Source organism: Balaenoptera acutorostrata, chromosome 2, assembly GCF_949987535.1.
Source record: "Balaenoptera acutorostrata chromosome 2, mBalAcu1.1, whole genome shotgun sequence".
Lineage (NCBI taxonomy): Eukaryota > Metazoa > Chordata > Mammalia > Artiodactyla > Balaenopteridae > Balaenoptera > Balaenoptera acutorostrata.
In genome coordinates this window covers 138,274,687-138,289,803 of record NC_080065.1, presented here as the reverse complement: position 1 = coordinate 138,289,803, position 15,117 = coordinate 138,274,687, and the positions used below count along the sequence as shown (strand labels likewise).

The following is a 15,117-nucleotide window of genomic DNA, read 5'->3' as shown; positions in this document are numbered from 1 at the left end:
AGCCCCTTAAGGGGAGAATCAATGACTAATGCATTTTATTTCCCCCAGTTCCTAGTGTAATGCCTTGTAATGGCAAATGGATTTTATCTCGTGTATCAACTGCAACTCTGACCAATTTGTAGCCACTGCCTGGAATGTTCTGGTGAGAGGGAATTTAAGGCCATGTCTACATTCAGTGGAAAAGAATTCTGTAATCAATGAATGCTGTCTGCAAGGGTATGAGAGGGGGCTGTAATGGTACATATGCTCCATAGGGGGCAATAGTAAAAGTGCTTTGAAGGAACGCATGAACACATAAATGAATCTTAACTTTTTCCCAAATGTCCCATATGACTACTTTATCTTGAGCATCTAAAAGAATAGTAATCTCACCCATCTCAGCAGAAGTCTTCAAACTAATCAGAGGAAGCAATGCTCACACTCTTCTGCATCAAAAAACTGATGATCATCAAGATTATCATAAGAACCAAGAGTCAAGCACAGACAATGTTGGGGCCTGTGTGTCTCAAAGTGAGGGCAGAGGTGAAAGTGGAGAAACCACAATCACACTGTAACATCAACCAGAGAAATGCAGACATCTGCCATGTAACCGGGAGCTCAGCATGGATGCAAGAGATAAAGTCTGTACTCTCCACCTTGCAAAAATAAATATATGCCATAGTGGTAGAGATGAGGGGAGGAGAAATATTGTGACCCTACCCACTCAAAAACCTTCCTCTCATGACACGCCCCAAATCTGCTCCACCCTTCAAAACCTGCTCCGGTTCCACCTCCTGCAAGAAGTATTCCTTATCCACAGCCATCTGCCTCTGCCTTGGAAGTCTTAGCACTTAATCCTGAATCATAAACTTCACTTCTTTTGGCACTTCTTGTGTTGGGCTCTTTTCCTGCCGTTTCACTTTGTTTGTGTCCATAATGTTCCTCTGTCTCAAAAGGGTGAAAGCTCACTGAATTTTGGAGTTTGCAAAGCTGGCTTCACATATTAGTTTAGGCTCTTCTTCACTGGGTAATGTGGAGAAGACACTTAATCATTCTCACTCTCAGTAGCGCCATCTATAAAATGGAGATAATAACCTCTCAAGATTATTATAAAGTGTAAATAAGACAACATGTGTGAAGTGTGTGGCATATGGTAGGTCTTCAGAATAATCCTTGTTTATCCTCCCAACAGTTTCATTAGTACATATAGATCAATTTTTTTTTTTTTTTGGCTGTGCCACATGGCTTGCAGGATCTTAGTTTTCAGACCAGGGATTGAACCCGTGCCCCCTGCAGTGGACGCATGGAGTCCTAACCACTGGACCGCCAGGGAATTCCCTAGACCAGTTTCTTGAGAGCAGGAGTTACATATCTTTTGTGGCCTCTACTGTTTATTGCAGGGTGAGGAATAGATATTATGAAAATAAAATAATAAAACGGCAGATGCTGAAGTAGATAAATCAGGTGTGAGCACATTGGCCTACTTACAGGCCTGGCCAAGTAACATAATTTGTTATACTGGCCACATGTCTGATAAGGAGCGGTCAGGACTTCGGTAAACTTGAGAGATTATACTTTATACTTAAATAGGTCAGCATTTCTCTAGACAGTAGAAGCGGAGCAGGAATGTGGGTCCAGAGTTGCCTGATGCCCTAAGTTTTTTCAAAGAAGCCGGAAGTTTGGATTTTTATCCCAAATTTTGAAAAGCATCATGCAGGTCAGGCGAAACAAGTCTCTGGACTGTTAGTTTGCAGTTCAGAAAATGATGAGGGATGCTCAGGCGAAAGCTAAGAGGCCACGTGTCTGTTGCCAGCACCTAACATCTTGTTAGAATGCCCGTGGGCTTCCTAAGTAGGTCCACAACAGAGGCAGACCCACTGGAAATAGGCATACTGCACTCCATCTGATTGTTATTTAAGTTCCCAGCATCTATGCTGTGTGACTCTCTGATTCCTGGAAACATTTGTTCATTTGTGTTAAGGGAATAGCCCTGTGCCAGGTGTTCTCAGCAACACCAAACAACAGCTAAACACGGTCTTTCTGAACAGCAATTCACATTCTGGTGGTAGGGTTGACCTATAAACACACAACACAGGCAACATTGCAGAGCAAATCAACTGGGGCTTAAAAGCTCAATGCTTCCAGGAGCCAGGCAGGTGGAGAAAAGGAGAGAAATGGGCTGCTCGAGAGAGAAGCCATCCAGGTGGGATACTCCCATCCTAGCCAACTGGGGCTACGTAGACCCAGGGTCCAGTGTTGCCAAATGGTTTGAAATTTCAAAGAGAACTAAGATACCCAAACTCCGACGTGCAATTCAATGCTTCTTAAACACTGTGCTGAAAGTGGCTTGGGGATAGCCATTGGGTCACCCCTTCCACAGCATTTGACAACTGGCAAATGAGAGGCCCAGCATGGAGTGACACAGGAGGTCAGAGCAGGGGAAGAACTAGGTAAAGCGTTCTCTTTTCTTTTGCACACGCTGTTCCCTCTGCCTGGAACACACTTGCCTCATTTCTTTCTGGCCCCCTCACCTTGACCTCCTAGAAAGCTTCCATTTATCAGTGAGACTCAAATCAACCACCACCCTCTGAGAGGCCAACCCCACTTTTCAAAGCATCTCTAACACTCCCTGCAAGTGACTGCTGTAACACTTAAAACATTACATTTTTAACTTCTCTTTATAGGACGGTTGGTTTCACTAGGGATAAAGTCCTCCAGGGTGGGAACATGTCTTACTTTTGTCTACATTTCTAGTGCTTAGCACCACGCCTGGGCTTGGTTAAGGGCTCAAAAAAAATGCTTGCTAAAGGAATGCAAGGTTTTTAAAGAGTTTCTTCAAGTGGGATGCCCATATTAACTGCTGCCAAATCTCCCCAGGGCCAGCTCTTGAATATTCTGATTCAGGAAGTCTAGAGTCTGCCCCTGAGTCTTGCTTTAAGCAAGCTCCCTGGGTGAATTTTCTGTGCACTGAAGTTTGAGGATCTCCAGGCTAAACTGTAACTCCCACAAGGAAAGAAGCTGTCTCTTCTTTGTCGGCCATTATATTCTTAGCACCTGGCACTGTGCTGGGCAAACAGTGGAAATTCAGCATGTATTCGCTGAACAAATAAATGGATGACTAAATGAAAAGTAAGGATTAAGTTGCAACAGTGCTCCTCAGAAATCTAATAGGAACCCCAATTAGTATTTCATCTGTCCCTTTATTCATACTTCCATAAAGACACCAAGATAAGCTGAACAGCTAGTCAGTAACTACCATCTCTATGGACAGACTCTTCAACTCCTGCCCTTGTGGGCTTGGAAGTATACTCAGAGGAGATCCTAAAGCATTTGCGTTGCTGATTCAATGACTTTATCCCTTAATGATGGCGGAAAAGGAAAGAAGGAAAGGTGGAATGCAAAGAAGACACAGAACTCTCATCTTGGCTGGAGGTATTAGCGATACTCTCCCCTGCGTTCCCTACCCTCTAAGGACCACCCTGCCTTTTTAATGTCCCCTGTTGCTAATACATCTAGCAGGAATAGTTCCTGTTACACTTCCTCTCCTTTCCCTTCTCCACCCTCTGGTGGAGGGATCATGAATAGCAAAATGTATAGGAAAAAAACAAATGACAGGAAAATGATGAAAAAATAAAGATTTGGTTATTTTCTGGAGGTAAGACTGGGAGAGTTAATTTAAGGTTAACTGCTAGTCCAGATTTCATGTGCTTTTTTGCATATGAAATTAAATCTCAATAAGATGCTTCCTTAATTTTCAATAAATGATTAGTTAAGGCATCACACCTAAAACCTCTCTGCTCCCTTCGACATTTTTTTACTCAATCCAAATTGGAACAGATGTCAGTTTTCCCAGACCAGTGGATCACAGTGGACACAGCCCCAAAGGGTTCGCTAGTCTCAGATGAAAGTTAACAAAGAATCTTCCAGGCAGGCTGGAAATTACATTGCCACCATAGCCACCCCAATTGCCCAGTACCCTCTCAGTTCTTGGACACACAGCAGAGTCCCCATTGGACTGTAAGCCATTTAAGAGCAAGGACCTTTTATCATCTCTGTTTTTCCAATGACCATATCAGTTCATAGCATTGAAGAAATATTTAAAGAATGACCAAATTCTTGCAGCTCTATTTATGATAGCCAGGACATGGAAGCAACCTAAGTGTCCCTTGACAGATGAATGGATAAAGAAGATGTGGCACATATATACAATGGAATATTACTCAGCCATAAAAAGAAACGAAATTGAGTTATTTGTAGTGAGGTGGAGAGACCTAGAGTCTGTCATACAGAGTGAAGTAAGTCAGAAAGAGAAAAACAAATACCGTATGTTAACGCATATATATGGAGTCTAAAAAAAAAAAATGGTTCTGAAGAACCTAAGGGTAGGATGGGAATAAAGACGCAGACCTACTAGAGAATGGACTTGAGGACACGGGGAGGGGGATGGGTAAGCTGGGACAAAGTGAGAGAGTGGCATGGACATATATACACTACCAAATGTAAAACTGATAGCTAGTGGGAAGCAGCCGCATAGCACAGGGAGATCAGCTCAGTGCTTTGTGACCACCTAGAAGGGTGGGATAGGGAGGGTGGGAGGGAGGGAGACGCAAGAGGGAAGAGATATGGGGATATATGTATATGTATAGCTGATTCACCTAGTTATAAAGCAGAAACTAACACACCATTGTAAAGCAATTATACTCCAATAAAGATGTTAAAAAAATAAATAAATAAAGACAGGGACAGTTTGCTGTTTGAATGACCAAATTCATAGAAAACTGTACACTGGTATATGGCAGGAATCAAGTTCAAGAACCCATATCCACTCACTTCCGGTTCGTTAACCATAGTGGATGACATTGCCTGTATCACATTTCAGTCCTCCCAATAAACGGCCAACAACCCTATTAGAGATCAAGTCTTAGGTTGTTAAGATAACGGTACAGAAACACCACCTTTTGCCTTAGAACATTTCCTCCAATTTTTGTCTTTTATTATTTTGTCCTGTCAGTCAACATCTTGACACTTGAACAGCAGTTAACATCTCTTTCCACCAAGCTCTGTTGTAGACAGTTCTCAGCAGTATGAGTGAATACACATGCCAGGCATTTATTCTTCTAGATTCCCTAAGCAAATAATCCTTCTAGAGTAATGGATCCCTTTGAGAGGGTGACAAAAGCTGTGGAGCCTCTACCCAGGGAATAAATTAAAATATGCACATGCATGCAATAGGTTATGCATAATCTCTGGTGGTTTTTAGATACATTGATGCCCACACCTAAATCCTCACTTTAAAAATTCTCCTTTAAGCCATATTGAAAGAAATGGGAGGTTATCTAATAACCAAATACCTACTCAATATTATTTTAGCTTTCCAGGGAGATGGTTTCACAGAACTACAATTCAACAGTTAAACTTCAGCTCACTTTTAAGTGTTGTGAGTAACACAGTTGACAAGATTTTCAACCTCAGCATTACCAGAATGCAGAATTGCTGTTTTATTTATTCAGTGGGTCACTCCTGTGCAAAATCATGGCTACAATTTGAAGCATTATAAGGTTTTCTGCCTAGGTGCTTTATCAGGCCACTGCCTTATAAAACTCTGAAAATTCCCTTTTGTTTCCTGGGTAATCTCAGTGAAATTGATCAAGTTACCGTGGGATCTATGTATCTATCGCAGTGCCCAGAAACATGTACCTTGGGGTCACAAGACCACCATTTACTTCTTGGGTGACCCTGGACAAGTTATATAACCTGTTGCAGCCTTAGTTTCCTCTTCTCTAAAAGGAAGATAATATAGAGCACTGCAGGGCTCCTGTGAGGATTAAACAAACTAACACATGAAAAGCAATTAGTGCATTACAGGGCCACAGTGGATGTTCAGTAAATGGTAATGAATGTTACTATAATTGTCCATAAAATACTTATCATAGTTCTTGACACACAGTAAGTCCTCAGTAAATGGAATCTGAAATAATTATAATTCTTTTTTTTATTGAAGTATAGTTGCTTTACAATGTTTCAGGTGTACAGCAAAGTGATTCAGTCATATATATATATATATATATATATATATATATATATATATATACACACACACACACACACATATATATATTCTTTTTCAGATTATTTTCCATTATAGGCTATTACATGATACTGAATATAGTTCCCTGTGCTATACAGTAGGTCCTTGTTGTTTATCCATTTTATATATAGCAGTGTGTATCTGTTAATCCCAAACTCCTAATTTATCCCCCTCCCCACTTTTCCCCTTTGGTAACAATAAGTTTGTTTTCCGTGTCTGTGAATCTGTTTCTGTTTTGTAAATAAGATCATTTGTATCATTTTTTTAGATTCCACATATGTGCTATCATATGATATTTGTCTTTCTCTGATTTATTTCACTTAGTATGATAAGCTCTATGTCCATCCATCTCGTTGCAAATGGCATTATTTCATTCTTTTTTATGGCTGAGTAATTGGAATAATTATAATTCTTGGAATTTGCATATTCATTATCTTATGAGTGGTCTTAGGGATAGGGAGAATGCTGAATTCTCAGTTTGAGTGTGTTCAATTCAAATCATTGAGAGCTCACCGGGAGGGGAATGTGGGAAAGCAATGAAGGAAATATGGTGCATGCCTTCTGCCATCCACAGCTCAGCAGAAGCCACCAAGGCCACAGTGGCACCCAGAGCCTACAGTGCCAATTTAATCCACTTCCGAGTTGTTCTTGCCCATTCAGCTCACACTTCCATGCCATCAATTCCTACTTGAGCTTAATCCCTGGAGGGAAAATGTCTCTACTGATTAAATTTTATGCTTTCACCTGTCTTAAAATGGCAATCATGCCACCACACAGGTTTCCTTTTCAGCCTTAGTTGTCAGAAAAACTCAGAATGGTGTTTGTTGCCCGCATTTTATAATGCATTCAGTTCAGATGGCAGAAATTGGCCTCTCCTTTCTCCTTCTTGGGGTCACCTCTGTTCTGCTTTGTGCTCACAGGCCATCCTAAAAACCGTGTAAGCCATCCGTCACTTCAAAGTATTTTGTAAATAATCAAGGCATAAACTTTTTAAAATAATTATTGGTCATTTCTAAAAATGGGAAACCAAATAGACACCTTCTCAGGTATCCTTCCTTATCAAGCTATAGCGACGTTTTCTCCTTTTAACTGTGCACAGGAAAGGCGTAAGCACTTTAAACCACATTCTCCAAGTCAGACCCTTTTATTCTACGCCTCTCAGAAGTTTCCTAAGTGTGAAACTCTCAGCGGAACCAGAAAACCTCTGCGAGGTAGGGGAGATGCAGTCAACCCCAGTCCTCATCGTGCTGGCATTGAAAGTTATCCGGCAGTGAAAAAGCAAACCCATTCTATGAAACGCTGCAGGATCTAACATACCAACTGATGGAATCACTCAAAAGGCCCTGGAAATTTTTCTTGTCAGGCTTTCTCTTACGAATACGGATGACACCTCGTCATTTTTTGCAACATCGCCACCTACATACAGGCCCTCCCTTCATTGGTCGATCGCAGAAAGAAATCTCAGAAATAGAAGCAATTACTTACATCTATAGGTCATCTCAAAGCTGTCACTGATGTTCACAATATCAATCTGGGGGAGCAGCTTTGGGGGCTCTGTGAGTTGCGACAAAGCAAATCTAAAAGCGGCATGTTCCTGTGACTGCTGGTTTGGAAATAATCCCCCTGTGAGGAGAGAAAATGCAACATGGTATCTGGGCTAGAGACCGGTTTGATTCCTCAACAGCCCACCCCAGATGGGCCCTTTTCTTCTCCCCAGTCCATACTCACTAGGTGTTGCCTTTAGTAGTGGGGATCAGAATTCACATAGACTCAACTGCAACCTGAGGCTTCAACTTCCACAGATGAGCTTTTATGTGACAAGGACTCTAACATCTGTCACTGCCCAAATATTTGATTGTTCACCCCTCAACTCAGTTCAGGTCAGAGAAAACAGGAGCATTGTGGAGTTTTTCTTCCTTCTTTCTCGTGCAAGCCTCTTAGGCAGCCTATGCTCTTGCATGTACTTAAACCCTAGCCGTGCCTAATTTTTCCTGTATCGGACCCGTTTCTCATCACAGAGCCTTACAGGAAGTAGTGCTAATACATGTTACAGAGTAAACTCTAGCTCTGGGAGCCTATGAGCTTCTCCAGCACTATAACCGTTTGCTTTGACTTTGACCCTTGTAGTCTTTGACCTAGCAAGACCTGTTTGACAGTCCTCTAAGGTTTATTCAGTTCCTCTGAAAACTGATTTTCTGCAAACAGTGTTTTGCTGCTTCTTTCACCACTCATGATTCCAGGAATGACTTGTTACATAAGGGATTGCCATCGTGTGTATTTGCCTGGGAGAACCTTGGGCTTCAAAGCTCTGGGGGCTTAAGGATGTCCAGAGGATGCAAACATTCTATTCTAGTATAAAAAGCAGAACAAAGGGGCCTGGCGGGGCTCCTGTTCCAAGAAACAAGAGTACACACCTTACCTTTGTATTTACTGTGGACACGTAAATAAATTAAAATATATTTCTGTGAAGTAAAGTCAGCAGTCTCCAGAGACTGAACTATAATGAATGTTTACATAGAAGTTTATCTCAGATTTCTTAGGAATCCCAATCCCAATGTGATACACTTCTAACTTCTTATACAGTAGATATGTGTTTGTTTTTAACAACCAGTAAACGAATTGTAAGGCTTTTGTTAGAGGCAGTACAAGTAGAATCAAGTACTATCTGGTGGCAGTGATATTTTCAGCGTGTGTTCTACAATTTAACGTTTCAACCTTTTATGTGAAAACAAAAACAATGGTTCAATCAGTTGAACAAGCAAGTTGGGGCAAAATATGATGAAAAATCTGCAGAGATACATAAGCAAGCATCTCTACGTATACACAAAGCACCCCGTGCATTTATATATCCACGGCAATATACACAAATACACTTGGAGAAAGCAAGTCCTCATATCTTAAGTATTTCCAATCAGCAAAGTATGGGCAATACATAAGCACCAACGTAAAGAAGAGACACACGTAAGAGCAAGTGATTTATACATGGTCATATGCCTCCATTTTAAAGGACAAAAACAAAAAAATTCTTCTTGATTCTGATGCTCTCCCCTCCCCGCCAGATGACCACACCCCAAACACTTCCCTGGCTTCCTCCTCCCCTGCAATGAATGAAAGAGAGCGGGTGGGGGTGGGGAGGTAAGTGGCTATAGGCTGGGCTGCAAGAGAAGCGTCTCCAGAGGCAGGAAGTTTTGTTTTGCGTCTAAGGCACTAACACACATATACAGACACACTTCAGAATGTAGCTTAACAGGTGTCAGGAAACAAAGCAAGTTACTCCATGGCTGTTCTAGCCACCCTCAGAGCCAGCACACTGGAGAGGCCAAAAGAGACTGATACTGCAGCACATATGTGCCCAACAAAAGACCACCTGCACCACATCGCCCCACAAACACACGCACACAAGAGACACAAACTCCTAGGAACGGGAACTTTCCCTAATGGAGCAATGTCCGTGTCAGGGGAGAGAAATCAGAACCCAGACCCACCAAGATGCCTGCAAGCAAAGCAGCTTGCTGGATTCCGGGACATAAACAGCCCTGAGATGCTGGTCATACTGAATCCCTGAGCCCTTGTGGACACACGTTGTTATTGGTGTTACTGCTTCTGTTTGTTTCGCTTTCACCCGTTGTTATTAGGAGGAGCAATAGCTATCGGCTGCCCCCATAAATACAGGGAGGGTGAGGGTCCTTTGAGGAGCGTGACAACCAGGAAGGGGAAATGGGGAACAAAAAAGCATGCAGCGTGTTGAAACCTGCCTCTAAGTTGAGAGGCTGGAGCTCAGTGATGGGGAAAGCTAAGAGGAGGGGAGAGGAACATGTGGATGTGTGTGTGTAAAAGGTAGACCGTATCTGTGGATGGAGAAATCTAAGAGGAGTGGGCGATTGAAGGAGTAGGAAAAAAGGCAGGCTAGGAAGTTCCAGAATCGGAGGAGTGGGGACCACCAGCCCAGCATGGCAGACAGCAGACAGAAGGCAGCTAGAAGAGTCCAGAGCAGGAGAGAGAGCCCCCTTCACCTAGAGTGGGGGGCCTTTTTAGCATTATTTTAGTGGCTGCAATAAACCCAGCATCCTTCACTCCTTCTTTTAGAGGGTCTCTTTCCCCTCCCCCAGGTGAGAAATCACCGCCTCTCTCAAATATATATGTGCATATTTAATCCATAATCACACACACCACACATATTTATATAAACAGGTGAAATCGGGCACCATCTACCAAGCCACGTAGTTAACTCCTTCAGCACCCCTTTCCTTGTTACAGCCTGATTTTTTTTCCTCCAAAGCAGTGGTTCCTCCATTTCACATGCTCATGCCTAGAGTGTGAGTGGTGTGTGAGGACCTGTGTCTGCTTGTGTGTGTGTGTGTGTGTGTGTGAGCACACTTCCCTTCTCTGCCCCGCATCCCATCCAGAGGAGACCCCTCCCCATGCCAGCGGTCCAAGTCTTCACATCACCGGACAGCTTTGCATAGATAGTCAAGCACGACAGCCCGTAGTGGGGCTGGGGGTGGGGGAGGGGACACAGACCCCCCCCCCTCCCCCCCTCAAAAAACTGGCCAGACCCGGAAAGTCCCTCCCGAGGCTGGCCCTCTCACTCACCGATCTGGATATTGTTGGGGAAATTGGCACCTACTACCGCGCCTAGGAAACCGGTGCAGAAGAAGGCAAAAATGTGCTGCATATTCCTTTTTGCATTGGCGAAAAAGAAGCCCAGGTCCAATCATAGATTTGGTGTTTCCCCCCTTCCCTTTATTCCTCTCTCTTCTTCTGCCTGTTCTTTTCCTCCTGCCGTTCCTTCCTTCCTCGCTTGCTTCCTGCCTGCCTTCTGCGAGGTTTGTCTGTTTCCCTTGGAATCCGAGCGCTTAAACTGCAGCGTTAACACCAACTGACAGCCAGATTAACTGAGCACGGAAAAGAGAAGCCTGTCCTCCTGCGAGCTGAGCGCTGCTCCCCCCTCTCCTCTGCTCTGCTCTCCTCTCCTCGAAGCCTGCCTCTCTCTCCCTCCCTTGCTCTCTCGCTCTCCCCCTCACGCTCTCACAGGCAGCCAGCTCTACGCCAGTACCCACCAGCGAGCCAGTTCCCGAGGTTCCCCAGCTGACCTCCTCTCCCATCACCCCCTGCCTCCTCATCCTCACCTTAGTCTCCTTGCTGGGTGTGCCGATGGCTGGCTGGGTGGGCGGGTGAGGGGGTGTGATACCTGGAGCTTGCTCGCCCGAAAGGGACAGCCCTGCGGTCCCCTTCGCCCTCCCCCGCCTTCCTCAGCTCTCTCTGCCCCCGCTCCCCCAGCCCCCAGCCTGGCAGATGCGACTGGGAATGTGGGTTCAGCTGCAAGTCAGTAGGTGGCAGGGGGTCCCCACAGAAGTCCTCCATCCACCCGCTGCTTGATCTAGGTCGCTTTTTCTGGGAGCGCAAGGTCTGTGCTGGATATATCTCCTGCACTCCACTGGCCCAATTATTCCTACAACTAATTCCTGAGGGAAGACCCTAGAAATCCCTCCTAGGAGCTTTAAAGGAAAAAAGCTACCCACCTCCCACATTGGGAGGAATGACAGAAAGACAGACCCAAGGCTCTGGAAGGCAGGTGCCTTGACTTGGACATTTGGTGGTCCCTGCTGCCTTTACAAGTGGAATTGGTGGTCTCTTCAATCCTGTGCATTTAAAATGAGCCCCCTTCCCCCTTCCCCTGCATTCCAGAGGAATCTATAGCATCAGAATCGTGTGGGTGTACAATAAAGGCTAAGGATACTTACACAGAGCAATTACATGAGTCATTTTGCAGGGATTCTAGTGAGAGGATCCAGGCTTCTTTCAGGGATCTCTGGATTCTGGTCCTGTCTAGAGTAAACTGGAGCTCCATAGACCTTCCTGGACAGGGGCTTCTGCTGAAACAACCTGTAAAGAGGACAGCTGTGTTCAGGGAAATTGTGTGGGCTGCAAAGCAGCAGTCCGAGCAGTCACAGAACTTTACAGTTTCTGAAGAAGCTTCACAGGGTTACCTCGCTGTCTCCTCATACCAGCCCTGGGAAGTGGCCCTGACTCTTATTTTACAGATGAAAAAAACCAAGGCTCCAGGGATTAAATCATAAAGACATAGATCTGATAAGATGGAGTCTGGACCTTCAGGACCAGCATACAGTTCGACCTATGAACTTGAATGCTCTGGAAATTACCAGTTGGCCCACTGCCCTGGTCAGAACTCCCACCCAACAGATGAAAATCCAAGAAAAGGAAGTCCATTTTTCCTCAGTTAGAACAGAAGAGAATAGACTTTGGACCTGATTTTGCTTTGCCACTTGACTAGGCCATTTTATCAAAAACTCCTCTCTTCCCTCACCAAGATTACATAATCACATACACACACAGGACAGCTACAAGTGCTGGGATTTGCAAGAAATATCTGACTGTTCCATGGAGCCCCTAAACTAGGAACAACTTGGAGGTCAGATGCTTTATGATTTCCTCTGCACTTTCGCATATATTAATTAGCTCAAGTGATTTTACAGCTAACGTTTATTCTTTCCCACGGGCCAGGTGCTATACTAAGCAGTGTTGCATGCATCATTTACTTGTGCAATAATGCCTGTGGCAGGTAATCTAATCCCCATTTTATAGATAAAGAGACTGAGGCCTAATCATTTACCCCTGTTGCACTGCTAACAGGGAAGAGATTGGGGATTTGAACACAGGAACCTCTACCATCAGGTCCAAGCTATTAACCCTTAGGCTCTAATAGCAGGAAGGACTGGGCAGGGACGTAGCGGCAGTGTCAGTATCAGCTTGGGAAGGTGTGAGAACAGATCAGGAAAGATCACCTTTAAGGTCTCTGCCAACACGACAGGTCTGTGATACAATGATTCCATCTTAAAATTTCTCCATTTGCATTTTTTGTCTCTTACTATTTTGAATGGTACCTGGGGATCTTTTAAGTTCTCTGAGCTTTGTGCCTGGTAATAATAATAATTAGGCTGTCACTGAAAGCTTCACACTTCTGTCACCTTTCAGAGCAAGATCTCAAAGCCCTTTACAAGGATTAATTAGCAAAACCTCAACGCCTACTTGTAATGGGTAAGATTTGCTTTGCTTACTTTGGGGCAGAGGGACTTAAAGGAGTCAAAATGATGCATTTTTGATGATCATTATAAATCATATAGTCAAATGGATTTTCCTAAAATATAGCTCTAACTATGTCATTGCCCTGCTCAAATATGGTCAGTGGCTCTCCTTGGCCTATTAAATACATAATTATTCCATCATCAAGTAAACCTGGGGCTTACATATATCAAGCTTGGGCATCTAGGTCAAATACATTTAGGGTCAACTGTTTATCCTATTTCTATTCAAATGTTGGTAGAGAACCTACTCTGTATCCGACAGGGAGTCAGGTGCAGGGGTTATGGAAGGCAATCAGACACAGTCTCTGCCTCAAGCCAGGTGAACGTGGTGGAAGAGGAATACAGAGGAACCCAGCCAAATGTCATCCAAGGTGGCCCACAGCACGTGCTCTAATAGAGATGTAAGCTTGACACTGGGGAGCAAAAGAGGGCGCTACCAATATATCTGTCTGTGGGGAACCAGCAGGGCTTCAGAAGAGTTGAGCTGGGAAGGAGGAAAGGACAGGCAGAAAGTGAGGCCTGAGGGAAGACATCAAACCAAGGGGAGAGCACCTGCAGGGGCAGAAGGCGGGTGAGGACGCCATACGCTCCATGAGCCTGGAGCCAGTGGTGCAGACTGGGAAGAGAGGGCAGGGAAACACGAAACCCCGAAAAGGGCAGGCTCAGGATTTGGAAACCACTGAATTCCTGGCAGGCAATAGGGAGCCATGGGATGTTTTTAGCGTGAAGGTTATATGACCAGGAATGCATGTGAGGACAAAGAGACTGACCACTGGTGGAAGGTGCTTTTCTTATGTCTCAGCCTCAGAGGTTGGGACTGTGTATCACACATTCCCTAAGCAGCGTATTCTGATGTCATCCTTCATTAGTTTTTTCATACTTTCCCTCCCTACAGCTCCCAATCCTATTTGCCATCTCCAATATCAGTCTGGAAAGACTTGACTGTTCATAGTCTGTTGTGATTGATGGCAACCCGACCCTACAGATGCATGTTAAACTGTGATTGACACAGCATTTGTACATCTTACATCTCATTTCATTCTCCCAACAACCGTGCAAGGACAGGAATTAGAACCTATTTTTACAGATGAAATAAGGCTCAGTGTGGCTAGATGGTTAGCTTAAGACAGTAGTTATCAGCTGGCAGGGATTTTTCTCCCCCAGGGGATATTTGACAATCTCTAGAGACATTTTTTGGTTCTCACAACTGGGGAGGTGTGATTGGCATCTGGTGGGTAGAGGCCAGGGATACTGCTGAATATCCTACGACGCACAGGATCTGCAAAGAATTATCCGGTCCAAAATACCAGTAGTGCTGAGACTGAAACACCTTTCTTAAGGGCACATAGCAGCTAGCACACCAGGGACTAGACACCAGCACCGCATTCTGGTCTCCCTCTCCATTATATGACATTGAAGAAAACTGAGATTCATCTTCTTTCAAGACTTTTCACATTTTAAAATGGGATCCCTGGAGATGGGTGTCCCGTAAAGTCCAAATGGACCAGTATCTCATGGCGGGACTCCAGGCGTTTGACAGGCCAGTGGAAAAGCTCTCCTAATGTAGCTCAAGTTGTGCCCCAGACATATCATGGCACCCAATCCCCAAATCAATTATGACCTATCCTGGTTCATGTCTTCCACATACTATAAGTTCCACCACCATGTAGCCAAAATAGCCTCAGATTTACTTATTTGGCTTTGGCCTTACACAGATCAAGGAGAATGGTGTTGGGCAGGGGTTTCGCATTCAAATGCCTCCTTGGGCCAAGCAGGGAGATGAATGAAGTGAGCCTCCGAGTTGGGGAGAAGGCAGTGAGGACGGAGAGAACTAGAGCCTATACGCCCTGTGCAAAGGTGGTTGCAGGGCTCTAAGGCAGCTGATTGTTGCCATAAGGAAATGTAGGCCCAGGGTGGCCAGATCTGATTTTTTTTTTCTTTCAA

The 15,117-nt window shown here is 44.4% G+C and overlaps 1 protein-coding gene across 4 annotated transcripts in view; it reads right to left on the bottom strand.

Moving 5' to 3' along the window:
- The window catches only part of GRIA1 (glutamate ionotropic receptor AMPA type subunit 1), a 316,336-nt gene extending 305,291 nt beyond the window's left edge, over positions 1 to 11,045 (bottom strand). For all 4 annotated transcript variants that reach the window (XM_007165498.2, XM_007165497.3, XM_007165496.3 and 1 more), the window contains exons 1-2: positions 10,661 to 11,045; positions 7,553 to 7,690 (exon numbers count right to left, since the gene is read on the bottom strand). In XM_007165498.2, the coding sequence (XP_007165560.1) occupies positions 7,553 to 7,690; positions 10,661 to 10,742 (220 nt within the window). In that variant the 5' untranslated portion in view covers positions 10,743 to 11,045. The remainder of the gene's footprint in view (positions 1 to 7,552; positions 7,691 to 10,660) is intronic.
- Positions 11,046 to 15,117: the final 4,072 nt, after the last annotated feature.